Genomic DNA, 25,743 nt, shown 5'->3' on the forward strand with positions numbered 1-25,743 from the left:
AGGACTCCTAGATCCTAGGGAGATGAGATTGGGGGCGCCTGAGAGCCCTCGAGACACTTCCCTCACTCAGGAGAACACGCTTGGACTCCAAACTCCGAATTCCTTTATTTCTCTCCCCCCCCCCAAATTTACGGCACCCCTGAGAAGGCCCGAGAACTTCAACTCCCGGCAGGCCCGGGAACTCCCCCACGTGTTCTTTCCAGGCTTAGAACCGGGAACTAAGGAGGCTGGGGAAGGGGCAGGGTGAAAGGAACTATAATTCCCGGCAAGCCCCGAGCGCAGACGCCCAATCACGGTGACGAGGCCACGGGGAGTGCGTGGCGCTGATTGGCCGGCAGCTCTTTCTGCTCCAGGTCCCAGAGCAAGCGGCGGAGCCTGCGCAGTTCGGCGTGCAAGGAATCATCCGTAACAGGCCCAGAGAGGCGCAGGCGCGAGCCACCCAGCGGCAGGATCAGAGGAGGGTGCGAAGAGAAGCTCTCGAAGATGTCGCCTGGAGGAAGGGATGGGGAGGGATTGTCAGAGCGAAGCGCCGATCCCTAAAGGGATTGAGGAGCTGGGCAAACGCTCTCCTCTTTCCTCCGCCCCCAGCCCGCTCCCTCCGTCTGCCAAGAAAACTACGACTCCCAGCAGCCCCTGCGACCGCGAGGCATGGCGGAATCCGTAGTACTCTTTTGTGGCCAGACACTTAATTCCGACCTGCGAGTCTAGTTAATGGAACACCCGGGCGGCTTGGGAGCTGGGGAAGGGGATCAGAGGAGCGTGGTTAGGCAGCCGCAAGGACCGTCGGGGCCGCTAGCCCAGCTCGCTCATTTTGCAGCTGAGCACACGGGCCCCGGGCGGGGCTGCGGAGGGAACGCCTCACCCGTGTCCATAGCTTCCAGCTCGGCAGGTGGTGGCTCCCAGGCCGGGGGAGGACCGCGGCCCGGGCCCAGCTGGTAGTGGCTGAGCACGTGGTGGAGCTGGGCGGGGCTCAAGGTTGGGTGCTCCGTCCGAAGACTGCTCCAGGAGGCCTAAGAGAGCAGGGCAGGGAAATGGGGCGTTTGGGGGAGGGGAAGCCCCGAGGGATGGAGCCCCCGAGGGATGGAGCCCCCGAGGGATAGCCTCCTTCAAGTGACTGAGGCAACAGGCTCCCCGAGGTCAAAGGTTAAGAGATTTGCCCCAACCCATCGGGGTTCTGGGGGTCAGTCGGGGTTTGGGCTCCTGCCTTTCCAAGTGCAGGCCGCCGCCTTCCGGGCACTTCCCCGGGGGCTCCAGCCCCTCCGAGCCAATGGTCCTGAACCAAGGGTCTCTCCACATCTGTCCTGCCCGGCCCCCCTCCTTCCTCTGACAAGGGTGGGAGGCCTCCTGCCCCCGGCTCGAATGCCTGGGGCTCTAAAGCGGAGCAGCCTCCGCCCCGGCGGCCTCTGCGCTCCAGTCCCCTCTCTCTGCCACGCCCCTCCCCGGCTGCCCCAGGATTTCTCCCGGGAATCCTCGCCTTCTGTCTCTTAAAGCTCCCCCCCCCAGCCTTTCCCCATCCCCCTCCCGGCCCCGCCCCCACCGTGTCCTTTCCCCGTGTGAGGGGAGGCAAGCCTCTTCCTTCTGCCCTAGTCGCTAGTGATGCTGGCTGCTGAGGACTCATGGCTCCCAGGGCCTCTGCCCGCCCGCCCAGCTGTCTCCCCGTCTGTCCCTTTGGGGGCGCCAGTTGGTCACCTTGAGCAGGGAAGTTCTGGGCACACACAGCAGGTTGACAGCCATGGAAAGCTTTCGGAAGAACTCGGTGGCGATGTCCCCCAGCCCAGCGCCCTGAAGCCAGTCCAGAACAAGGTCCAGATTGGTCCGGATCTGCACTGCCCGAGACCACTGGTAGAAGGGACGGCCCTGCCCTGCAGAGGGGGAGCGGGTCAGTGAGCCTCAGAGAGGGGCGGCCAGCCCGGGGACCCTCCGTCCTGGCCTTGCAGCCCCCCCACTCGTGCTCACCCCTCTCCATTAAGGAGTTCAACAAGGACGCGTTGGAGAAGAAAAACAGGTAGCCGAAGGTCTGGGACACGAGGTCCGCGTGCAGCTCACACTGGCGGGTCAGTTCCAAGGCCGTCTGGAACACCTCCAAGGTGGGCCTCAACCCCGGGGGCATGGCGGCCAGCTCGGCCCCGGGCCCTGGAAGCTCGGCCCCGGCCGTGAAAGGGTTGCTGTCCAGAAGGGCCGGCAGCGTGGAGTACAGCGTCTGAACACAAGGGGGCAGAGGAAGACGGTCAGAATCCCGGCCAGCAGCTAGCGGAAGGCTCTCAGAATTAGGTCCAGGAAGAAAGCTGCCCTGGCGCCCAAGGACCTGGGCGGGATGAGGGGTTTACAGCCGGGTCTAAACCCAGGGGGAAGCAGATCCAGAGAGGGACGGGCCGCCATCTGGGCCGCCTCCAAAAGGGAAAGAGAACTAAGGAGGAGAGAAGGGTGAGGAAGCTGCTCTTGGAGACAGAGCCCCAGAGGAAATGGGATGGCCACTTCATCGGGAACAGGAAGCTGATTCAGAGTTGGAATGGCCATCCCGGCTGGGGCGGGAGCCAGAACCCCCATTCCTAGGACCCAGCAGGAAGACGCAGAAAGGGGCCTGACCCCAGAGCCCCCAGCACCCCAACCAGGCTCCCGGGCCCCCTCGTCTGCTGGTGACAGGAAGCGAGGTCAGCATCAATTTAAGGAAGCCAGGACGCAGCAGCAGCGAGTGAAGTCCAGGGACAGGAAATGACCTAAGGGAAGCCGGCATAAAAGGCAGAGCGGAGGGCCATGCAGTCACAGGAAGGGAGGCCCTGGAGGGTCAGGCTGTTGAATGATATCCACAGGATGGGCCAAAAAACACAGGAGGGGATGAGGTCTGCTCAGCCCCAGGACCCTCAGACCACCAGGAAGTGAGGACAGAGCAGCAGGAAGTTGGGGCAGAGCTGGCGGTAGGGGTGAGGGTGGGTGGCGAAGCTCACAGGGCAGAAAGTGGGGGCCAAGCTGGAGGTTGGGAGGTCATCAGGTAAGAAGGGAGGTCACAGGCAGGGAGTGAGGTCAGCATTCATGGCTCAAGTGAGGGCAGGGCTCCGGGCCCTGAAGCTGCGAGTACGGGCATCACAGGGCAGGAAGTGGGGGCTGAACCCACCTTGGTGAGGTAGTAGACTGACTGCTGGAAGGTGCACATGATGACCTCGTCAAGCACTGCCATGGCCTCATCACACAGCTCAAGGTCACTGCAGAGCTGGGGGTCCGAGGACAGGCCTGGGGTAGGAGAAAGAGCTAGGGTCCCCATTGCCACCCACTGATGGTGAAAGGGCTGGGACAAAGGAGGAGGGCAAAAGATGGGGGCGGAGTGGGCCTGCTGATGGTCCAGATCCCTGTAGGGGTGGCCATGGGCAATAAACACCTATCCCTGAGAGATGGAAGACCCAGGCTAGCTCATACCTAGGGCCGGGATATCCCAGTCCCTAAGACATAGGGCACACTGCCCGGCCAAATGCCCGGGTCTCTCCAGCCGTCCCCACAGGGACTCCAATCCCTTGGAGGCCCAGGACACCCAGTCTCAGCTCACCCTCCTGGTCAGCCTCTTTTTCCATGTCCAACACCTTCTCCTGCACATAGCTGAGCAGCTCCGTAGTGTTGGCCATCCACGACATCAGGGGTCGGAGCTCAGCTGCCACTTCATCGATGCTGAGCGGTGCCTCTAGAGTCCCTTCTGGCTGACTGGGGGGAAACCCGAGTAGCCCTGAGGTGACCAAGATCAGCGCCCCCCCCCCGGCTGGATCCTAATGCTAGAGGCCCCCAACCCTGACCAAGGGGTCTCCCTTACTTTTCTGGTTGCCGGTCTCCAATTTCCTTGATCTTCTCCTGAGGGGAGCAAAAAGACAAAGCAAAGTGGTCAGGCCAGGGCAGCCGGAGATCAGAACCGCAATGATGAATGTTCTCTTTTCCATATACAAAGAGCAGGGCATCGGGAAGTGTGGTCGGAGATTTGCCAGGCCTTTGAATTTGGGTAAAATGAGGGGTGATAATAGGTGGCTTGTAAAGGCCATTTGGGTTTTGATATTATTGGGGTTCTAAAAAACCACAGCTTATAAAATCAAGGTTTTAAATCAAAGCTGCGAGTGTCTCAGAACTTGGCATTGTGTCTAAGACTCAAAGAATCAAGATTCTGTAATTCCAGAGTTCTACGTATCCAAGATTCTAAAATTCTAAAATGGGATAAGATCCAGTTTCCAAGATCCTCTGAGCCCCAAATTATGATCAACATAATCCCAACGTTCAAGATCCCATAAAGCCAATGTGGGGATTTTTTTTTTGCTTGACTATACATGTTTGTAACAGGTTTTGTCTTTCTTGCTTTTCCAATTGGGGACTGAGGGGAAGGCAGAGGACGGGAGGGAGAGAATTTGAAACTGAAAATGAAATAAAATTTAATTTAAGAAATAACCTGAAAGTCCACCATTCTATCATACTCTGAGCTCAAAATTATGAGTACAAAAGTACCAAATTCGAAGAGTTTGGGAATCTATGTTCAAGGTTCAACATGCCTGAAATTTGAAGTTTAAGATCCAATGCAGTTCTTAGATTTCAAGGCAGCTAGGTGGTCCATTCATGAAGCTCACATCAGATACACGTAAAGCATTTTGCAAGCTTAGAAGCCTAGCTAAATGGTAACTATTTGAGCTCAAAATTCTATGCCTTTCAGAAGAATCTAAAAGTTCCAGATTCTGTGTCTGTATTTTGAGTCCAAAATTATGTGTCTTAAGGTCCAGCAGTTCAAGATGCAAAGTTCTACAGTATCCTAGATTCTATCAGATTCTGACATTCCAAATTCAAGATGTCCTGAGTTCAAGATTTTGTGAAACCAAGAACTCAAGTCCCAAATTCTATGAGTCTGAGATTATGAAAGAAGTTTTGTGTCTAAGATTTTAAGAGTTCAAGATTCTGAGCCCGTGGTTCTACCTACATCTAAGATTCTGAGTTTAAGGGTCTAAGAATGCAAGTTTCAAAGAGTTCTAAAAGTCCAAGATTGTGTAAGTTCAAATCCACAGTCTGAATTCAAGATTCTGAATTTATAATTCTTAGGATTTAAATTTCTAGAAGTTCAAGATTTAGTGAAAAAAACAAAACAAAACAAAAAACCAAATTCTGAGTCTAAGACTCTAAGAGTTCAAGATTACAAGGTTAATGGGAGATTCCAAGAGTTCCCTTGAGGAACTACTCCTAAATCCATGATTCTCTGAGACTTGACTTATTTATTTTTATTTTTTTCCTTTTCTAAGGCTGGGGTTAAGTGACTTGCCCAGGGTCACACAGCCAGGAAGTATTAAGTGTCTGAGAACAAATTTGAACGCGGGTCCTCCTGAATTCAGGGCTGGTGCTCTGTTCACTGCGTCACCTAGCTGCCTCCTTGATTTACTTATTTGGACCAAAAGGCAGAACCATTGAGCACGGGATGGGAGTTGGAGAAAAGGGCCATATGGGCAGCTCTAAGTCCTTGCCCCAATCCCGATGTAGGATGGGTTTTTTTGAGAAGTCAAGGGGTCACTGTCCCTGAAGTTTTAAAGCTGCAGCTGGGTCTTTGTTTCATGTACAAATTTAGGATGAGATCAACTTCTAAACTCTGAGTCAATGTCAAATGCGTCTAAGACAGGAAAGTCTGGCTTCTCCCATGAGTAGATTCCAACCACGGAAGTTGTGCCCCAGGCCCGGGACTGAGCTGCCTCCCCAACTCCAGGTGCCCTCCCTGGGAGAGCCCCCCAGGATGCCTCACCCAGACAGCCTCCTTGACTAGGCGAGCCAGACGGCCCAACAGGCGGGGCAGATGGCCGAGCTCCAGCTCTCTGGCGGAATGCTCCACACACATGGCGAGCAGAGTGGCCGGGCCCAGGGCAGGCAGCTGCGTCCCGGTCCCCGCGGCCCGCACGATCTCCCCCAGGAGCGCCTCCTCCTCCTTGGGCCTAAAGCGCAGGATGGGCTCTCTACCATCCAGGTAGGCAGCCAGGGCCTCTCCCTGCTCCTGCAGCCCTCGCCCGCAGAGGCGGCAGCAGAAGGCCCAGCCCGGGCCTGGCGGGGCAGCCAGGGGCCGCGCGGGGAGCCAGGGAGGCCGAGCGGCCTCGGACACTCGGGGGTCTTTGTAAAGAAAAAGGAAGTGTTCGCCCAGCCCCAGAAGGTCGCCGGGCCTCAGCTCGGCTTCTCGCAGTAGTTGCCCCCCGTTATGGGTGACAGCGGCCCCTCGAGCCGGGCGCACGTGGGCCGGACCCTCGGCTCCCGCGCGCACTGTGCAGTGGCGGGCCAGGATGTCGGGCGCGTTCAGGAAGGTGTCCACATGGGGGGCCTGCCCTCCTCGGGCTCCCGAGCTCCCCCCACCCTGCCCGAATACGTGCTGCTCCCGGGTCATCACATACACCACGAACTCCTGGAGAAATGGGAAGGAACCGCACAGTTAGCAAGAGAAATGCTGATAGATCCTGCCGCTGCTCCTCCGACTCCTTCCTCTCCTCTCTCCCTCCTCCTTGTCCTTTCTCACTCTTCCCCTCTCTCTCCTCCTCTTCCCCTCTCCCTCCTCCTCTTCCCCTCTCCCTCCTCCTCTTCCCCTCTCCCTCCTCCTCGTCCTTTCTCACTCTTCCCCTCTCCCTCCTCCTTGTCCTTTCTCACTCTTCCCCTCTCTCTCCTCCTCTTCCCCTCTCCCTCCTCCTCTTCCCCTCTCCCTCCTCCTCTTCCCCTCTCCCTCCTCCTCTTCCCCTCTCCCTCCTCCTCTTCCCCTCTCCCTCCTCCTCTTCCCCTCTCCCTCCTCCTCGTCCTTTCTCACTCTTCCCCTCTCCCTCCTCCTCTTCCCCTCTCCCTCCTCCTCTTCCCCTCTCCCTCCTCCTTGTCCTTTCTCACTCTTCCCCTCTCCCTCCTCCTCTTCCCTTCTCCCTCCTCCTCGTCCTTTCTCACTCTTCCCCTCTCTCTCCTCCTCTTCCCCTCTCCCTCCTCTTCTTCCCCTTTCCCTCCTCCTTGTCCTTCTCACTCTTCCCCTCTCCCTCCTCCTCTTCCCCTCTCCCTCCTACTCGTCCTTTCTCACTCTTCCCCTCTCCCTCCTCCTCTTCCCCTCTCCCTCCTCCTCGTCCTTTCTCACTCTTCCCCTCTCCCTCCTCCTCTTCCCCTCTCCCTTCTCCTCTTCCCCTCTCCCTCCTCCTCTTCCCCTCTCCCTCCTCCTTGTCCTTTCTCACTCTTCCCCTCTCCCTCCTCCTCTTCCCCTCTCCCTCCTCCTTGTCCTCTCTCACTCTTCCCTTCTCCCTCCTCCTCTTCCCCTCTCCCTCCTCCTCTTCCCCTCTCCCTCCTCCTTGTCCTTTCTCACTCTTCCCCTCTCCCTCCTCCTCTTCCCCTCTCCCTCCTCCTTGTCCTTTCTCACTCTTCCCCTCTCCCTCCTCCTCTTCCCCTCTCCCTCCTCCTTGTCCTTTCTCACTCTTCCCTTCTCCCTCCTCCTCTTCCCCTCTCCCTCCTCCTCTTCCCCTCTCCCTCCTCCTTGTCCTTTCTCACTCTTCCCCTCTCCCTCCTCCTCTTCCCCTCTCCCTCCTCCTTGTCCTTTCTCACTCTTCCCTTCTCCCTCCTCCTCTTCCCCTCTCCCTCCTCCTCTTCCCCTCTCCCTCCTCCTTGTCCTTTCTCACTCTTCCCCTCTCCCTCCTCCTCTTCCCCTCTCCCTCCTCCTTGTCCTTTCTCACTCTTCCCTTCTCCCTCCTCCTCTTCCCCTCTCCCTCCTCCTCTTCCCCTCTCCCTCCTCCTTGTCCTTTCTCACTCTTCCCCTCTCCCTCCTCCTCTTCCCCTCTCCCTCCTCCTTGTCCTTTCTCACTCTTCCCTTCTCCCTCCTCCTCTTCCCCTCTCCCTCCTCCTCTTCCCCTCTCCCTCCTGCTTGTCCTTTCTCACTCTTCCCCTCTTCCTCCTCCACCAACTCTTCATTCCAGGACCTGGAGCAGAGCTTATTGGTTCCCGAGCGCCCCCCCCAGGCTTTCCTTCCCTAAGTGGACTCTCCCCCGCCCCCCAAAATCATAAACAGCTCTATCGACGCGGCTCAGCCTTGGCAGTAAGCCGGGCTCCCTGAGCCCATTCTGTGCTCTGCGCCGATCGTGGCAGCCCTCCTCCTCCCGCCAAGGCCGCCCCCGCCAGCGACGGCCTCCGCGCCTTCTGGGAGCCGCAGCCCGGCCGTCGGGCGGCCTCACCTGTGCCTCTCGGTAGCCCTTCAGCATGAGGAAGTAGGGGCGGCTGGAGGGCGGCTGGATGAGACACTGCACCAGCTGGTCCCAGTCGGCGGCGGCGTCCAAGGAGTCGGACTGGGCCGGGGCCGAGGCGGGCGAGGGCGAGCCGGGCTCCCCCGGCCCCGGAGCCAAGCTGAGCGCCTGCTGCCGCCGCTCCTGCTGCCTCCGGCGGCGGCCCTGGAGGCTCAGCTCGGACACGCTGCGCCGCAGGGACAGGTTCTCGGAGCGCTCTTTGGGGCCCGAGCCCGAGCCCGACGCCGCGCTGGGAGCCGGCCCGGGCCCCGGCCCCGAGCCGGGCCCCGATAATGCCCGCGAGCGGCTCTTCTGGGACCTCCACGACGGGCCCCCCAGGCCTGCAGGGCGCGGACGCCAAGAAAGATGCACTCCGGTCAGAGACGGAGACAGAGACCCGGGCAGAGACAGAGACAGAGACCCGGACAGAGACAGAGACAGAGACCCGGGCAGAGACAGAGAGACCTAGGCAGAGACGGAGACAGAGACCCGGGCAGAGACAGAGAGACCTAGGCAGAGACGGAGACAGAGACCCGGGCAGAGACAGAGAGACCTAGGCAGAGACGGAGACAGAGACCCGGGCAGAGACAGAGACAGAGACCCGGACAGAGACAGAGACAGAGACCCGGGCAGAGACGGAGAGACCTAGGCAGAGACAGAGACAGAGACCCGGGCAGAGACGGAGAGACCTAGGCAGAGACGGAGACAGAGACCCGGGCAGAGACGGAGAGACCTAGCCACAGACGGAGACAGAGACCCGGGCAGAGACAGAGACAGAGACCCGGCGGAGACAGAGAGACCTAGGCAGAGACGGAGACAGAGACCCGGGCAGAGACAGAGACAGAGACCCGGACAGAGACAGAGACAGAGACCCGGACAGAGACGGAGAGACCTGGGCAGAGACGGAGACAGAGACCCGGGCAGAGACGGAGACAGAGACCCGGGCAGAGACGGAGACAGAGACCCAGGCGGAGACAGAGTCAGAGACCCGGGCAGAGACGGAGAGACCTAGGCAGAGACAGAGACAGAGACCCGGACAGAGACGGAGAGACCTAGCCACAGACGGAGACAGAGACCCGGGCAGAGACAGAGACAGAGACCCGGCGGAGACAGAGAGACCTAGGCAGAGACGGAGACAGAGACCCGGGCAGAGACAGAGACAGAGACCCGGACAGAGACAGAGACAGAGACCCGGACAGAGACGGAGAGACCTGGGCAGAGACGGAGACAGAGACCCGGGCAGAGACGGAGACAGAGACCCGGGCAGAGACGGAGACAGAGACCCAGGCGGAGACAGAGTCAGAGACCCGGGCAGAGACGGAGAGACCTAGGCAGAGACAGAGACAGAGACCCGGACAGAGACGGAGAGACCTGGGCAGAGACAGAGACAGAGACCCGGGCAGAGACAGAGACAGAGACCCGGCAGAGATAGCGAGAGCAATGGGGACGCAGACAGGGAGAGCCGGAGAGACCCGGAGAGGCGCCCCGCGGGCACCGGTTAGACCCGGGACAGAGAGGCGGAGAGGCCGGGCATCCGTGACTTTGGAGGGACAGAGACTCGGAGGACCCCTCTCCCACGGGAGGAGAAGGAGCCAGAGAGACTCGGGGTCCGGGGCGGGGGAGGGAGGGGACAGGACAAAGATCCGAGGACCCCGCACCCGTGGGGTGAGCAAACTACCCGACCGGGGGCAGCCCCGCCCTCACCATCCTCCTGCGCCGCAGCCGGGCCTTCCTCCTCCAGCCTGCGCGCCTCCTCCCGCCCGCGAAGTTCGAAGCGCCGACCCCAGCCGGGCCGCGGGCGCCACAGCTCCTGTACCAGCAGGGGGCGCTCGGAATCGCCCAAGACACGCACGTGCTCCGCCCTCCACTCCCCAGCTCCTCCGGAGGCCGCGGGCGGCCTGCCCAGCGCATCGCACAGAGCGAAGGCCTCGGCTCCTCCCCCCGGGACGCCTTCGCCGCCGCCTCCGGGCAGCCCGCCGGTCGCCAGCCCGTAGCGCTCGAGGGCGGCCGCCACCAGCTCCCGGGCGGTGGAGCGGGGCGTGGCCAAGACGCTCTTATAATTGGTGCCGGAGGCCAGGCCGCAGCCAAAGATCTTCAGCACGCCGGGGGCCGGGCTGGGGCCGCCGAAGCCCGGTAGGCCCCACGAGTTCTGCAAGGGCTCGGGGACCACGGCCCCCCCCCAACTCCGGGAGCTTCTTCTCGCTGGCCCAGCGCTGGGCTCCGGCCCCGGGGCCCGCCCCGCCCCCGCCCCCGGTCCCCGCGGCTGGGCCCCGGAACAGCTGGGAGATGCGCCGGGCTCGGCTCCCCGAGGCGCCCCCTGCTGCCTTCACGGCCCCTACGCGGCGCAGCTCCGGGCCCGAATGACTTGAGGGGGCTGGGGCGGGGTCACTGCTGCGGCTGCCCGTGTCCGAGGAGGAGGACCTGCAGAGGCCGGGGGTGCCGGGACAGACGCGGCCGGAGAGAGCGGCGGGAGGAGCCAGGAGGGAGGAGGGGGAGGAGGGGGAGGAGGGGGGGAGGAGACGGGGGAGATGAGAGGGAGGGGGAGGAGGGGAAGGAGGAGGGCCAGAACCTCCCGACAGTGACAGAGGACCAAGGGGAAAGACGCGCAGAGCCGCGAAGTAGCGAGACAAAGAGGGACGGGGACGGAGGGAAAGAGATGAAGAGATGAAGATGAGGAGGGAGGGAGAGACAGACAGAGATGGAGATGAGGAGGGAGGAAGAGACAGACAGAGATGGAGATGAGGAGGGAGGGACAGACAGAGATGGACGGGGGCAGGGAGGAAGAGAGGGAGGAAAGAGAGAAGAAGACGCGAGGGAAATAGAGGAGGGGAGAGAAGGGAGGAGAAAGTGAGAGACAGGAGGAGAGGAGGGGGGGAGATAAAGACAGACAGAGATAGACGAGAAAGAGGAGGGAGATAAAGACAGAGAGAGATAAAGAGAGTTAAAGGCAGAGATAGAGGAGAAAGGAGGGAGTTAAAGGTAGAGATAGAGGAGAAAGGAGGGAGTTAAAGGTAGAGAGAGATAGAGGAGAAAGGAGGAGAGATAGAGGAGAAAGGAGGGAGTTAAAGGCAGAGATAGAGGAGAAAGGAGGGAGTTAAAGGTAGAGATAGAGGAGAAAGAGGGAGTTAAAGGCAGAGATAGAGGAGAAAGGAGGGAGTTAAAGGTAGAGATAGAGGAGAAAGAGGGAGTTAAAGGCAGAGATAGAGGAGAAAGAGGGAGTTAAAGGCAGAGATAGAGGAGAAAGAGGGAGTTAAAGGCAGAGATAGAGGAGAAAGAGGGAGTTAAAGGCAGAGATAGAGGAGAAAGGAGGGAGTTAAAGGTAGAGATAGAGGAGAAAGAGGGAGTTAAAGGCAGAGATAGAGGAGAAAGAGGGAGTTAAAGGCAGAGATAGAGGAGAAAGGAGGGAGTTAAAGGTAGAGATAGAGGAGAAAGGAGGGAGTTAAAGGTAGAGATAGAGGAGAAAGAGGGAGTTAAAGGTAGAGATAGAGGAGAAAGAGGGAGTTAAAGGCAGAGAGAGATAGAGGAGAAAGGAGGGAGTTAAAAGTAGAGAGAGATAGAGGAGGGGGAACAAAGACAGAGGTGGGAGATAAAGACGGGGGAGATAAAGACAGAGAAAGAGAGAACGTCAAGGGGAGGGGGAGGGAGACGATGGATGAGGAAGGAAGAGGGGGGAAGGGGGATGTAGAGGGGAGGAGGAGAGAGGAGAGACAGAAACAGGAGAAAAAGGGGGGGACATACACAGGCACAGGGAGGGAGGAGAGAGACAAACAGAAGGGGAAGGAGAGAAGCAGAGACAGAAAAGGAAGGGGGAGATCCAGACCAAAAAAAAAAAAAAAAAAAAAAAATAGAGGGAAACTCATGAGACATTGGGAGTGGGGGTGGGGGAGGGTTAAGGGGGATTTCAGACACGCTGAAGCATGGGGGTGCGCTTCTGGGGGCCCTGACACTTGTGGAAAAGGAAACTTTGAGGCTCCTTATCTGTGGGAGTTGAGTGACGGACCTCTGGGACGCTGAGAAAAAGAGGACTTGGGCTCCCTGGGAGGGGCTCAGCAGCCCCCCCCCACGGTCTGGGTTTCTCTAACTCCCTCAGGGAAGGGGTGGGGTCTCCGATCTCCAACTGCCCGGATCCCAGGAAAGCTAACGAGGGGGTGGGGACTCCCTGCAGAGGGCTCGCACTCACTTCACCGAGGCCGCGCTGGGCCAGCGGCGCCCCAGCTTCGCCAGCTGCTTCCGCGGGGAGTTGATCCAGAGGCCGGCGGGGAGATGGAGCTTCCCAAAGCGGGGGCTCCCGCTCTCCTTCCGCTCGCCCGACAGCATCTCCTGCGGGGATAGAAGACGGTCCGGACTCTCAGGCGGGACACGGCATCTGGGGAGGACCCGCGGTCCCGAGGAGCTGGAGGCCCTGAGCACAGGGACTCACCCTCCTCCCGAGGCCGCGGCCCGTGGCTCCCGAGGTGAGGCTTGGCTCCTGCTGCCGCCTGGATCCTGGTGCTCCTGGCTCTGGGTGGGAACGGGACAGGAAAAGGCGAGAGGAAGCCGAGCAGGAAGAGCGGGGAGGGGGCGTCCTGTCAGGGGCGGGGAGGGGGGAGGGGAGCGACGCGCGACTAGGACGGGCACGACCCGGGCGTCCAGCGCCCCCCAGCGCTTGGCCGCTTTCTCCAATTTCCGCCCCATGTGGGGCCCCAGCCGCCCAAGGCCCGACAGCACCTCCCTCAGGAACGAAAGTGACCGGGTCACTTTCCACTCTGGAACCCTGGTCCGCGCCCTCGAGGATCCGCGAGGCCCTTCCTAGCCCTGAATTGTTGGACTGAGTCACAGACACAGCGAAAGAGCAGACATTTTTATTGACTGACGGGTAAGGGCTGCACGGGCTGCACGGACGGCACGGGCTGCACGGACTGCACCGAACTTGCGGACGCCGGAGCTGAAGGATCCATCCCGGAATACTGACTATGGCTCATGACTTGACTTTGTTTCCCTGGCCCGGCCAGGCTGAGACCCGCCTTGCGGGCGCAATAGAGGCTGGAAGGGAGGCCGCAGAGGGTCAGGCAGCTGGAGAGGCACCGTGAAACCCTTCCCTCCCCCACCGCCAAATCCCTGGTCTGTGCTGTGGTGGCCGTCGGACCCTGGCCCTTCCCTCCCCTCCCTCCCTGGTGGCGCCGCCCCTTAAGTCTCCAGGCCTCCGGCTCTGGCCCGGCCTGACTAGTAACTAGCGGCTCGGGCCGTGCCCAGTGCTCACGTCAGCGCCAGGCTCCCCAGTACCGCTGCCGCCCCACCAGCCACTAGCCCGATGAGGGTGATGTTCAGGATTCTGGCGGCGTTCTGGCCTGAGTCCACGAAGATATCTCCCTGCCCCGCGCACGGCCCGAGATCAGCCTCCGAGCCGGTCTCGGAGTCGGCCTCGGCCCCAAAGCCGGGCTCAAACGCGGGTAATTTTATAGTCGTCGCCAACGTCTTCTTCGGAACCGAAGTCGAAGTCCGAGTGAACAGTTCTTCCCTGCCGGACTCCGGGTCAACTGTGGGGCGGGGCTTGTGACCATGGAGAGTCCACTGACTGCTCGGCGTGGTCCGATCGGGGTGGGGGCTAGACTCGGACCCCCAACCGGATTCAGGTGTACACTGGTCTCAGTACTCGGACTGGGCCTAGTATTCGGCCTTTGACCAGAATCGGAAGATTAGGGATCTTCCTCTTCTCCCGAAATCACTGCGGGGAGGGTCGGAGAGGAGGAGCCAGACCGGGGCCCAGGCGCGCAGGCCCCGCCCCCCGGGGACTGGCCCTCCCAGCCCGCTCAGGGCCCGCCCCCAGCGCGTGGCCTGCCCCATCCCCTAGCCGGGCTTGCGAGGCCCCGCCCCGGGTGGTACTTGTAGGTGGGTCCGGGAGAAAGAAGGCTGACCCGTAACGTGGTAGGTGATGATGGTGGCGGGGTTCCGCTCGCGGACCGTGCCCAGGATGCAGCGATAGACGCCCTCGTCTTCCAGGGACACCATGGGCTTGGTGAGGACCGGGTCCTGGCCGCGGTTCATGAGGATTTGCGAGTTGTTTGGCCAGACCTGGCCCCAGCCCCGGGGGATGGACACGCGAGGGTCACGGCGGCGGGCCGGGCCGCCCGGGCCGGCCTAGCGTTCCACGGGGCCCCAGACGGACGCCATGGATCCCGCCCGGACCAAGAGGGCTCCCTTCAAGTCCCGGAGGAAGATCCCCTCTAGGGTAGCGGGGTCCCCCGCCGGGGTCCCCGGGGCCCAGAGTGTCTCGCCCAAGTACCCGGTAGAACTGGTAGTCCGTGAGCCCCTCGGCCGCTTTATGCCAGCTCAGCTCACAGTCCAAGACCATGTCCCCGTTCTCGGGCACCCGCACGTATTGTTCTGCGGAGAGGAGGGGCCGTGAGCCCCGCGCCGGCGGCGAGGCCCCGCCCCCGCCTCGGCCCCCGGCCCGGCCCCCGGCCTCGGCTCACCCCCGCAGTCGAAAGACTTGAGACAGGTGTGCACCTGTTTCTCGCATCCAAAGCACCAGATGAGGGTCTGCATCATGAGACCTGCGAGGGCGGGGACAGGTAAGGGCCGGGAGCGGGCGGGGTGTTGGGAAGAGGCTGGCCCGGAGGTGTCCCCAGCCCCCGAGACGTGGAGGGAGCCCTGGGACTGGCCGGGGAGGGGAGGGGAGGGCCGGGCGCTCACCGCATTTGTTAGGACAAAAACCTGTGGGGAAGAAGAAACCCGGATTTTAGCCAAGAAGCGAGGGCGCATGCGCCTGGGTCCCCGAAAGGGAGGCGACCCAACTCCTCCCGGGGGCTGCCACCGAGGTCACTGAGGGAGTGGGGCTGGAGCCAGAACCCGGACCCCCAGAAGGAGAGTCGCGCAAAGGGCGCAGGGGGGATGATGCGAAGGACATCGCGTGGGGAGGGGGTGGGGAGGGATTTCTCGAAAGAGTTGGGTTCCACGGAGAGCGTCGGAGCGAAGAGCTCGGAGCTCTCCTAGGGTCTGGCTACAGGCTCGGGGCAAACGCCCCCGTGCTGCCCGAGGGGGGAGGGGACAGGCCCTCCAAGACCCTTCCTCACTTTCCCTCTGGAATTCCGCGACCATGCGGGCAAAATTCTCCTTCTGCATATGCAGCGTCCAGGTGAGCTCCTTCAACAGGAAACTGTCTGGGGGGGGGGCAGAGGAGCACGGTCGGTGCGTTCCCCGACGCCCCCTTCTCCCCGACGCCCGGAGCCCCAATCACGGCCCACCTTTCAGGTTGCTGTCCCTGATTCGCTTCAGCTCCTTCAGGAAGTCCCAGGAAACTTTGCTCAGCGTGGGCTCATCTGTAGCAGGGGAGGAAGGCGAACGGTCCCGGCGCCGCCCAGTCCGCGGAGTGAGCGCGGGGCGGCCCGGGACGGCGGGAGCTGCTGTTACCTATGAGGCCCTGGTAGGAATCCGGGTTAAATGGTAAGTCGATGAACTGGCGCACGGTCTCCTCCAGCCGGCTCACGAAAATCTGCAGAACTTTGGGGTCCACGTCCAAGTGGCTGGGCAGGTAGTCCTGCTCCAGATCTCGCAGGCCCGCCACCACTGCGGGATCGCAGAGAAGGCATCCCCAGGCTCGGCGCGAGCTCAGGGCCAGGCCCAAGACCACGAATCCCAGGGGCAACGCAGAGCTGAGGAGACGGCCCCTGCGGCTGAAACTCAGCACAGCCCCAGGGGGTCCCCAACGGGGCTCCTCCGGGCGCGTCCCTAAAGGCAATGGTCAAAAACCCTGATCTGGGAGCCCCGCGGGACCCCCAAGCTCTAACTGCCATTTGAAACCATGTAACGTTGGGGGCCCCCGAGAGTGTGAAAAATCTCAAAGGAGCCTAAAATGGAAGCGCCTCCAACCGAGGGGGTTCCCCTTAATATAACGAGCCCTTTCTCTGTCTGGATCCTCAGTTTCCTCATCTGCGAGATTCTTGGAGGTATTAGACTAGGCATTGTTGAAGGCCCTCCCCCTGAGCCTTTGGGAAGTGATCCTCAAACACGGAAAGATCCCAAAGCACAGTAAAATGGGAGGCGGGGGTGTTACTCGGGGGCGGGGTTTGCCCTATTTCCACCTAGCTCCTCCCTTCCTCGCCCCTGGGAAGGACCGGAGGAAGGTCCTCGAGGGGGATTGCCTAGAGGGAGGGAGCGGTTGGAGCGACCTGTCTAGTTCTAGGGTCCAGAAGGCCACCACCCACCTTGCAGGCGCGCCGCCTTAACTACATCACCCATAAGTCACCGCGCCTCACACACACTGGTTCTGGAAGGCCACCGCTCCCTGGGCGCTGCTGGGAAGTGTAGTCCCACACCTTCCAGGAACGCTAGGGGAGAGGTTATCCCAGACCGGTCCGCTTTTCGTCGGCGAGCTGCTGTAAAGAATCTCTAAGCCCTAATCGAGCTCCGGGAGTGCGGGCCGGTCAGACAACGGCCATGTGGACCGTTCCCTTCTCCACGGACCTCAGACGCCGCTCCCCGCCCCCGTTCTATCGGACGCTGATTGGTGGGCCCCCTAGGGGGTGGGCAGGGGCGCCTCTCTGTGACTCATAGGTCGTGGAATCCCGGACTGAGACTGGAAGTCGTGGGAAACACCCGAGCGGGTCAAGCTCCTCTCCTCCCACGCCCCATTGCAACCGGAGAGGGCAGCGCGGCCCCAGGACTACGACTCCCAGCAAGCCCTGGGACAGTTGCTTCCTTGACCGAGAGAACCCCGAACCTAGGGAGCTTCTGGGAGATGCAGTCTATCCCGTGCAGTGCGTTCCCCATTAGGACTAGGAGCGCCGGAGCAGAACCGGAGGGTGCTGGGGAGGTCCCAGAGGGGCGGACATGGGGAGGGGACCGGAGCGGGCGGGGCACTGGGGCCCGAGAGAATGGGAGTGCAGACGAGGCAGAGCCTTTGAGCCCCCGCACTCACAAATACTAGAATTTCCAGTTCTCCTGCGCAGGTCTCCTTGGAGGTGGCTGGACCCTTAACTCCCAGGAGCCTCTGGGGCTCAGACAACTTTGGAAAGAGTGAGGTTGAGGGGCCAGCTTCCTTGACTCTGGCCCCCCTCCCCCCATCACAACGCCCCCGACCCCCAAAAAAATAAAGTCTAGAAAGTTCTACAAAGAAGGATTTTTTTTAATCGATTTTTTTTTTTGTTGTTGTTGTTGTTAAATACAATGTTTCCTAATATTTAAGTCCCGGAGATGAATCCAGGAAGCTGACCACTCCTCTCTCTCCCCCGATCTTTTAGGCCCAAGTAGAACAGTCTGAGGCTGGCTTCTATACTCTGGTTCCCTTCTTCTTTCCCCTGGCGTAGGTGGGAAAACTGAGGCAGTGACAGGCCTGAGAAGGCCCCAGGTCTAGTCCAGAGTCTCTGTGTTGCTTGCTAGGACTAGCCAGCCCCTCCCCGGCTCTTCTGGCCTTGGTTTTCCCCTCCGTAAAAGGGAACGGGAGGTGAGGTGTGGGAGTTGGCAGCTCTTATGGCTCCGTCCCACAGTCAGCGGCTCTTCCTGGAAGGACTTCAACAATGTACCTACATTTTGCAAAATAAGGAAACTGAGGATCAAGCCGAGGCAGCCCTTCACCGAGGTCACCGCGGGCCAGGATGGGCACCCAAGTCTCCTACAGCTCAGTGCTCTTAGAATTGATAAACATGAGCATCCAGCAAGGGAGCAAGGGCTTGCCAGGCTTTGGGCGTCTCTCCCTGGGGGAAGACAAAGCCATCCCAAGTCTGGGGGCAGCAAGCCCTGGTCCATCCCCGGAGGCCGTGACCGAGGGCGGCCCAGAACCCGCAGGTGAGCTCTCTGTCCTCCCGCTGAGATGCCGGTTCTGTTACTGCGAGCGGCTCCACAGCGGGGAAAAGTCGCAGCCCAGTCAGTGCAGGAGCGGGGAGAGGTCTGCGGGGATGCCCATCCACTCGGGCAGGAAGGCAGCCTGGGGCTTGAACACCTTCAGGAACTGGGAGTCGGGGAGGGTGTAGTTGGCCAGGTAGATGGTCTCCCCCGCGGCCAGGTAGGCGGCCCAGTACCCAAAGGTGCCGATGGTCATGACCGTGTGGTTGCACTGAGTCAGCAGCGCGAAGTCCGAGCCAGGAGCCGCCTCGTCTCCGTCGCCGGCGAACACCACGTCTCCCTTGGAGGGGCTGATGTGCTCTCGGCACCACTCCATCCCGTTGCTGGTCACCACAAAAACCACGTCCGGGTAGCGGGCCCGGAACCAGTCCAGGGCCCGCTCCAGGTAGGCCGCGTCGGCCACCACGCCCCGCCAGTGCTTGGGCATCACCTTCACGTAGTCGCCCCTGCGGACGTGGACCCCCACGAAGACCAGGTTCCTGCCGCCGCCCCGGCTGTGGCGCACCCAGTGCAGGAAAGCCTGGGCGTCTTCTCGGACGTGCTGGTGCAGGGAGAACTCCCGGCTGATCTCGGCCCGCAGGTGGTGGTAGAAGGTCCAGGAGCAGGGGAAGCCCGTGAACCGCAGCTCGTCCCGATCCCCCAGGCGGCCGTACTCCTCGGCCATCCAGTCTCGGAGAGGGTAGAGGCTCCAGGGCACCCGGGAGGCCGCTGTGGCGTCCAGCACCGGGAGCGTCAGCTTGAAGACCGGGGCCAGGGTGGCGTGCATGTCGGGCAGGATGAAGGCCTGCTTCCCGTTCAGCCTGGCCAGGGCGTACAGGGTGGCGTACTGGCCCATCTGGTTCCCGAAGCGCCCCTCCGGCTGGATGGTCCACATGCCCGGCTGGCGGCCGGCTTTGGGCCGGGGGGGAGCGGAGGAACCGTTGGCAGCTGGAGGGGTCCCCGGCAGGCAGAAGAAGGCCACTCGGGTCAGGCCGGGACACTGCTGCTCGCACAGAGTGGAGAAAACCCACCTGGGGGAGAGGCTGCCCCTCCAGAGGTGCAGCAGGAAGGAGGCGGCGGAGAGGAGCGAGGCCCCCACGAAGACCCAGCACAGCTGCCGGCGCGATGGGAGCCACATGGCTGGGGAGAGCAGGCAGGAGCCGGGGCCCAGGGGGCCGTGCTGCCTCGGACGGGGAGAGCGGAGGCCGCGGAGCTGGGCCCTGGGCCCCGGGCTGACTCACCTGGGCTCCGGGCCGGGGGCACCGCTTCCCGGGGGGCAGTCACAGGCAGCTCTCTCCTGGGCTCCGCTGTCTCTGGCCGCAGGAAGGGATGGGGAGGCCGAGCTCCCGGCGCCCAGCTCCTCCTCCCCTTTACAGCAACCTCATCCCTTGGTTGCCAAGCAATTAGCGGAGCTCTGCTGCCTTGCCCAAGCCCTCAGTCCCTCAGGGGCCCAGCCCAGCGCACCCACGCCCCACTGGGAGTCTTGGGGTGCCGCCCCCGTCTCCATCCCTCAATCCTGGACACTTCCAGCCACAGGGAGGAGGAGGGAGGGGCAGGGACCCCAGAGCCCACCCTCAGGCCAAGGTGGGGGAGCGGGGAAGGGCTGGGGGAGCTGTGTTAGGGTTCAAAGAACTGGTTCCTCCAGTTTGGGAGGGCAGGGATGAGCATGAACGAGTGTCACATGATTACATCATTTGTCTGCGAGAAGAGGGGTACCCCCAGTCCTAGAAGGACCCCGGCTTTGGCTTTCCCCCATCCATGGATCCCATCGTTTAATAAACATGAGGCGCCCACTGTATGCCAGCCCCTGGGCAAAGTTACCACCACATCTGGGGCTCTGGCCCCCCAGCCCAGGGGTCCCCAATCACCTCTCCCCGCCCCCCCATCCAGCCTCCCAACACTGGCCCCAAGGAGCCTCCTAAGGCCTGGGTTTGAAGTGTCACACCCAGCAGTGGCGACCCTGGGGGGGGGGGGGCTGCAGGGCGCTCCAGAGCGCTCTGGGAGGTGGAGGGGGGAGCAGTCAAAGCCGACCCCCTCCCGCTCAGCGCGCCGCGGCGCCCCCTGGCGGCGGCTTGTTGGCCCTGGGAGCCGGCCCCCGGTTCTGGAAGCGTCCCTGCCCTTCGGCCAGCGGGGCTCACGGCCAGGGCGGTCAGTGACCCCGCGAGGGCTTCTGGGCCGGAGCGGCGAGAGCGGCGCTTCCCGGGAGGGCCGGCCACGGGAACAGATGGATGCGACCCCTGGCCCTGGCTGGGAGGAGTGGGGGTGGGGAGGGGGAGGGAAGAGCGCCTTCCAGGCCCCTCCCCCGCTGTGCTAGTACTAGTCAGCGGCTTTCAGGGAACCTGGAGCAGCTGCAGGGACGCCGGTGTGCACCGGGGCCGCCCAATGTTGCCTGCTGCTAGCCTTCCCTTCCCCTCCCCCCCTTCCTTCCTTCTTTCCTCCCTCCCTCCCTTTTTCTTCCCTTCCTTCTCTATCTTCCTTTCTTTCCCTCCCTTCCTTCCTCCTTCCCTCCATCCTTCCTTTTTGTCTTTCTCTTTCTCTTCCTTTCTTTAACTCCCCTCCTCCCTCCCTTCCTCCCTTCCTTTTTCCTTCTCTCCATCCCTGAAGCATTTGGGGTTAAGTGACTTGCCCAGGGTCACACAGCTCGTTAAGTGTCTGAGGTCACATTTGAGCTCAGGGCCTCCTGAGGTCAGGGCTGGGGCTCTACCCACTGCGCGCCCTGGCTGCCCCGCTTGTGAGCTTTCACCACTGATTTTTCTAAGATTTCGAATTCTCAATTTCAGCTGTTTTTCTGAAGGCGGTCCTGCCCCTATCTCTTGTCAGGTGCTCAAGGCTCCAAGTCGTGCTCTGGGCCCCGTTTACAGCCTCCCATTCCCCAGATGCAGCCTCTGTCCCAAGTCCCAGGTGACCTTTCCCTCTCCCATCCGTCCCCTGGGGCGTCCCGGTGCTAGGTCCTTGGTTCCTTTCCTTCAGATTAAGGATCAAATGCATCCCGGATCTGACGTCCGGCACCCACGATGGTCACTGTTGCAACACTGGCCCCTTAGGAACCAGCTCTTTCCCCAGGGACCCATGGAGCCCACCTGCCTTCCCCCGCAATCCAATGCCCAGTACCCTCCCCTCCCCCCTTTCTGAAGGGTCCAGGGGCTCTAGTCACTCTGGCATCTGAGTTTCCAGCCTCTTCCCCTCCCCCAAGCCCTCAGAAGGATGTCAAGGAGTTTGAAGGCACCCCGGACTCCCCTCTACCTCCTCAAGCCCACCATAGCTTTAGGAGCCCCAAATGGCCTCACTTGCTTCTTCTTGTTCCCAGGCCCTAGTCCTGACCCTTCCCAGAGCCCCAGAGTCAAGGGTCAGCCTGGGGATTTTGCTCTGGGAAAAATCCCCAATGAAAGAAATGTGGCTATTGCATCAGGAGGCGGGGAGGCGGCCTCCGATTCGTGGGTTGTCCTCGTCTGGCCAGGCCCGCAGGGGCCCGGGCTTGCAGCTCTGAACCCGGCTCGGAGAGACCTTCCCCATCCCTGCACCTTGTCCCCTCCTTCCCCAGGAACAGGCTCCACAAGCTGGGGAAGCAGAGGCCCAGGCCCCTCCTCCCCGAGGACCCAGTTTTGTGGGCCCCTGCCTTTTTGTGGGCACGAGAACAGGTCCCTTACTGCTCAGGCCCCTCCCTCTTAGAGATGGACATGTCCAGACCCTCCTCCTCTTGAGGACCCAGGTGTCCAAGGATCTGTGGATCCAGGTCTCTGCTTTCCCAGATTCAGGCCCCTGGATCCCACTTATTCCACAGCCAGCCGCTAAGCCCCGATTTCTTGGCGCACCGGCCCCCCTTCTCACGGACCTCAGTGTCTGGGCCCCTCCCTTCAGACACCTTGTGTCTGGAGCTCGTCTGCCTTTCTCAGAGACTCTGGGCTTCCAGGCCTCCAGGCCCCAGCCGTCAGGACCCCCAGTCTCAAGGGGTCTGCGTTCCCCTTTCAGGGCACTGGGCGTCTGAGCTCGCAGGGCCGTTGCCGCGCTTCCTGCCCCCCCTCCCGGTTGCATCATCCCTGTGGGGTGGTGACTGCGCCACGGTGGAAGAGCTGATGCCGGCCAAATGGGTCAAGTTTCATGAAGATAGCAGGTGACCAGAGGTGGGCGGAGGGCCTGGACATGGGTATAAGCCCCTGGGGCCTTCCCAGAGCAGCCACAGGAAATCCAGAGAAAGAGAGGGGAGGAACCAGACCCAGCCTGGACTCCAGAGCCCCAGGGAGCTGGTCTTCTGGACTCCGGTCCCCTTGGCCTTCCCAGCTTCCCCAGCCTCTCTGGCCTCCCCCCGCTCATCCCTCCTGCCAGGCCTTGGCGCACAAAGACCCCAGCAGGTGAGAGCCCAAGCTCTGGGGCCGAGGCTGCCGGGCTCCTGAGCATCTGGGCCCAGCGAGGTCTGACGCCGTCCTCAGGCCGGAGGCCCTCGGTTCTCCCTTCCACCGTGTCTGCAATGGGCCCGAGGGAGCGAGCTCCCTGGTACCTGGCCCCTCTGCTGTCCTTGCTCCTGGCCTGCAGGGCCTCGGGCCACCCCCTCCCCGATTCCAGCCCCATGCTCCTGTTTGGGGGGCAGGTCCGCCTCCGGCACCTCTACACCGACGTGGGCCAGGAGGCCGAAGCCCACGTGGAGCTGGGGTCCGACGGCACAGTCCGGGCGGCGGCGCGGAGGAGTCCCAACAGTGAGTGCGGGGGGCCCGAGGGCTGGGCATGGGCCCCGGTACCCCGCAGGGCCCCTCACCCTCCCCTCCCCCAGGTCTCCTGGAGCTGAAGGCCGTGAAGCCGGGCGTCGTCCGAATCCTGGCCGTCCACAGCTCTCGGTTTCTGTGCATGAGGCCCAACGGGGAGCTGTACGGAGCGGTGAGGCCCCGGGCCCCAACTCTTCGCCGCCGAGTCCCAGCTCGATCCCAACTGTACTTTGAGTCCCATCCCTTTCCTGGCTCCTTCTGCCTTCACCCCCTTTCAGCACCTACTGTCCATCAGGCACTGGGGACGCAAAGCCGAGGCGAGACTGCCAGGACTTTCTAGGGGACCCCCAAATATCCCACCATTTCTAGGGAGTTTGGCAGAACACTTGAGTTGGGCTTGAAGGACATCAGAGATGAGCGGGTGCACCCCAGACAGGAAGGCTGGATATGGGAAAGGCCAGGGGGCAACTAGAGAATGTCGGGCTACACCGTGAAGGGCCTGGAGGTCCCCAAAGCAGTCAGGGCCGGAGGAGGGCGAGTCCGGCTGCTGGGCCAAGCTCACTCAGTGACCCGAGGGCGGCCCCTCTTTCTGCAATCGCCTCTCCTCCTGGGGCTCCTCAGCTTCAGCCACCACCTCCCCGCCCCCTGTCCCAGCTGTCCTGGGTGCCCCAGTGGCGAGGGCTGCCCCGGGGGCACCGCCCCTCACTGACCACACTCTGCCCCCTCGCCCCAGATACACTACGACCCTTCTGCCTGCAACTTTCGGGAGCGCCTGCTGGGAGACGGCTACAACGTGTACGAGTCCGAGGTACACGGGAGGACCCTCCGCCTGCCCCCCAAGGCCGCCCTGGGCCCGCCCGGACCTTCTCGCTTCCTGCCGCTCCCCGGCGACCAGCTGCCCGGCCCTGAGCCACCCTGGGCGCGGGGTCCCGAGCCCCCAGATGTGGGCTCAGCGGACCCCCTGAGCATGGTGGGGGGCTCGCAGGGCCGAAGCCCCAGCTTCTCCTCCTGAGGCCGCTGCCCTCACCCCAGCCCGGGCGGGCCCTGGCCACTATTTATTCCGAGGGCTGGGCACCTCAAGCCTTATTTATGTCCCTTTTCTAGTTAGTCTTTTGAGCAATAAAGCGCAATATCTCAGGAGCAGATGGGGTGGGGGCACTTTTTGGGCTTCCCAAGGGGAGCAGTCTGAAGGGTACCTGATGGAGGGGGGCCTGATGGAAGGGCCCAAAACAAGACAGTCTTTTATCCTTTGGCTTTTTATTTGGAAAATGCAGGAAAAAAATTAACTGCAACCTGGGCTTCGGGGGCTGGGGGCCCCAGCTGCTTGCGGGGAAGGTGCTGGGGAACGGAGTGTGGCGCTCCCTGGGCGTGGGGAGCCGGGCCAGGCGCCTGGACGCTGACCACTATGGCTTTGGGAGTGTAGCTCGGCTCGGGGCCGCGGGGACCCAGGCGTCCCGGCCCCCCCGCCTGGAGGAGGATATTGCACTTGGAGTCTTTGGCTGAGGAGGGGGGAGGAGGCAGGGAGGGACAAGTGTCCGGAGACCAGAAGCGGGGAGGGCCCGAAGGAGGGGCCCCCGCCAGCTCACACGGGGAACATCCACTCGTGGCTGCCATCTCCATACTGGGGAAGAGAGCAAGGGTCCACGTGAGGCAGCGGTCAGAGCTCCCAGAGAGCCCTGGCGCTGGGGGGGAGGGGCTGTCGACAGCCCAGGCCCCCTGGGGCCCAGCACCTACCTGGATGTCACTCAGAGCCTTCTGGAACTTGTGGATGAGCTTGGGCCCATTCTCCATGGTGGGAATGTGAAGGTGCTAAGGAAGGGGAGGAATCCTGACTGAGAAAAGCCGCCGGGCCCCTGGGGCGGGGGGCCCAGCTGCTCTCTGCCGCCCTGCTCGGGCGGGGCCTTACCTCACCCTGGTACAGGACGCTGTGCACGGGGCACACCTGGCAGGCCGTGCCCGAGCCAAAGACCTCTCGTACCCGCCCCTCCCGGAGGGCCAGGACCAGCTCTGCCATGCACACCTTCCGCTCGGACACTCGGAACTCTGCCTGCGGAGGATGGAGAGGGGGGCCGTCGGGGGGTGCAGGGACAGCGGGGGACACAGAGGGGGGCAGAGACGGGCCCGCAGCCCCCCACTCACCCACGTCCGGGACAGGTCCAGCAGGCTCTGCCGGGTCACCCCGGGGAGGATGATGCCGTCCAGTGGGGGGGTCACTAGCTCCAGCACTGGGGGGAGGGGAGCGATAAACGCGCCTCAGTCACCACCCTGGGGTCTGCATCAGCCACCTCCCCCTGCCCCTGCCCCCACCCCCTGAAAGCAGCTCTGCCCACTCCAGGAGCAGCCTCTCCTTGGGAAGCCTCCCTTGGGCCGCGGAGGTTAGGAGGGAGGCAGCTTGGAACCTCCAGCGTGACAGAAGTAAAGGGGGGGGGCTGGGAGGCCCCAGGAAGCCTGCCGGCCGGTGCCGGCCGGGAAGCCTGCGGGCCGCTCACCGCCATCTTTGCGGATCCAGAAGATGAAGACGTTCATGGTCCCTATCTCGGTGAGCTGGTGGTCCGGCCCATAAAGCCACAGCACTTGCTCGCAGCCCTCCTGGAGGGCGGCCTGCTGCACGAGCACCGTGGGCCCGTAGTTCCTGCCGGGTGGGGAGGCGGTGTCAGGGCTCAGAGAGCCGCCATCCGTCCCGGACCTCAGCCTCTCCCGCAGGCCCCAGGGGGACCCCCTCCCTCTCCCCCAACGGGCATCCCGTCCCCGGCCGTCCCCCACTCAGGGCCGAACTGGCACCCGCCGTCCACGGCCCCCAGCTTGCCCGTGACCCACGGGGGGAAGGACGGGCTGGGCAGAGGGGCTTGTGCTCACCCGCCCAGCTTGCAGTCGCCAACCCCGCCGGCCCAGGATCGGATGTAGCGGGGGTCGGCCAGTAACGACACGGGTGCGAGGGCGTCCCCGGGGAAATAGGAGCCCACGGGGCACAGGATGACGTAGAGCAGAGCTTTCATGGGGGGGTGGACGCCCAGGCACGCCTTGGGGAC

The 25,743-nt window shown here is 62.3% G+C and overlaps 5 protein-coding genes across 11 annotated transcripts in view; 1 reads left to right on the plus strand and 4 right to left on the minus strand.

Annotated features, from left to right (window-relative positions):
- Positions 1–80: 80 nt before the first annotated feature.
- RASIP1 (Ras interacting protein 1) lies at positions 81–12,969 on the minus strand. The gene is given in 13 exon segments (XM_074308134.1): positions 81–490; positions 863–1,010; positions 1,690–1,862; positions 1,957–2,200; positions 3,113–3,228; positions 3,539–3,690; positions 3,797–3,834; positions 5,744–6,388; positions 8,172–8,560; positions 9,924–10,389; positions 10,391–10,640; positions 12,400–12,539; positions 12,640–12,969. Coding segments are annotated over 12 exon segments (2,958 nt in total). The 5' UTR covers positions 12,537–12,539; positions 12,640–12,969; the 3' UTR covers positions 81–290.
- A 75-nt stretch (positions 12,970–13,044) lies between these two features.
- Positions 13,045–16,687, minus strand: IZUMO1 (izumo sperm-oocyte fusion 1). Of its 4 annotated transcripts, none has more exons than XR_012488841.1 (10): positions 16,403–16,671; positions 15,609–15,926; positions 15,443–15,517; positions 15,272–15,358; positions 14,892–14,912; positions 14,672–14,752; positions 14,482–14,582; positions 14,114–14,270; positions 13,459–13,874; positions 13,045–13,241 (listed from the first exon to the last, which is right to left on the minus strand). XR_012488841.1 is itself a non-coding variant. In XM_074308136.1 (10 exons), exons 1-10 carry the CDS (start codon positions 16,434–16,436, stop codon positions 13,061–13,063), a joined length of 1,332 nt encoding a protein of 443 aa, XP_074164237.1. In that variant the 5' UTR covers positions 16,437–16,687; the 3' UTR covers positions 13,045–13,060. The 4 variants fall into 4 exon arrangements, 3 of the variants coding, with proteins under 3 accessions (XP_074164237.1, XP_074164238.1, XP_074164240.1); XM_074308136.1 differs by having other exon boundaries at positions 13,459–13,735; positions 16,403–16,687; XM_074308137.1 differs by having other exon boundaries at positions 13,459–13,735; positions 14,114–14,228; positions 16,403–16,656.
- A 614-nt stretch (positions 16,688–17,301) lies between these two features.
- FUT1 (fucosyltransferase 1 (H blood group)) lies at positions 17,302–19,511 on the minus strand. The gene has a single exon (XM_074307394.1). It carries the CDS (start codon positions 19,153–19,155, stop codon positions 18,061–18,063), a length of 1,095 nt encoding a protein of 364 aa, XP_074163495.1. The 5' UTR covers positions 19,156–19,511; the 3' UTR covers positions 17,302–18,060.
- Positions 19,512–22,210: 2,699 nt separating this feature from the next.
- On the plus strand, positions 22,211–23,854 carry FGF21 (fibroblast growth factor 21). Its single transcript, XM_074308145.1, has 3 exons — positions 22,211–22,708; positions 22,783–22,886; positions 23,448–23,854. Exons 1-3 carry the CDS (start codon positions 22,483–22,485, stop codon positions 23,724–23,726), a joined length of 609 nt encoding a protein of 202 aa, XP_074164246.1. The 5' UTR covers positions 22,211–22,482; the 3' UTR covers positions 23,727–23,854.
- Positions 23,855–23,954: 100 nt separating this feature from the next.
- Positions 23,955–25,743, minus strand: part of BCAT2 (branched chain amino acid transaminase 2) — an 11,792-nt gene continuing 10,003 nt past the window's right edge. For all 4 annotated transcript variants that reach the window (XM_074308142.1, XM_074308144.1, XM_074308143.1 and 1 more), the window contains 6 exons: positions 25,571–25,734; positions 25,204–25,346; positions 24,854–24,939; positions 24,621–24,761; positions 24,449–24,523; positions 23,955–24,335 (listed from right to left, as the gene is read on the minus strand). In XM_074308142.1, the coding sequence (XP_074164243.1) occupies positions 24,297–24,335; positions 24,449–24,523; positions 24,621–24,761; positions 24,854–24,939; positions 25,204–25,346; positions 25,571–25,734 (648 nt within the window). In that variant the 3' untranslated portion in view covers positions 23,955–24,296. The remainder of the gene's footprint in view (positions 24,336–24,448; positions 24,524–24,620; positions 24,762–24,853; positions 24,940–25,203; positions 25,347–25,570; positions 25,735–25,743) is intronic.

The sequence above is a fragment of the Sminthopsis crassicaudata genome, chromosome 3, assembly GCF_048593235.1.
Source record: "Sminthopsis crassicaudata isolate SCR6 chromosome 3, ASM4859323v1, whole genome shotgun sequence".
Taxonomy (NCBI): domain Eukaryota; kingdom Metazoa; phylum Chordata; class Mammalia; order Dasyuromorphia; family Dasyuridae; genus Sminthopsis; species Sminthopsis crassicaudata.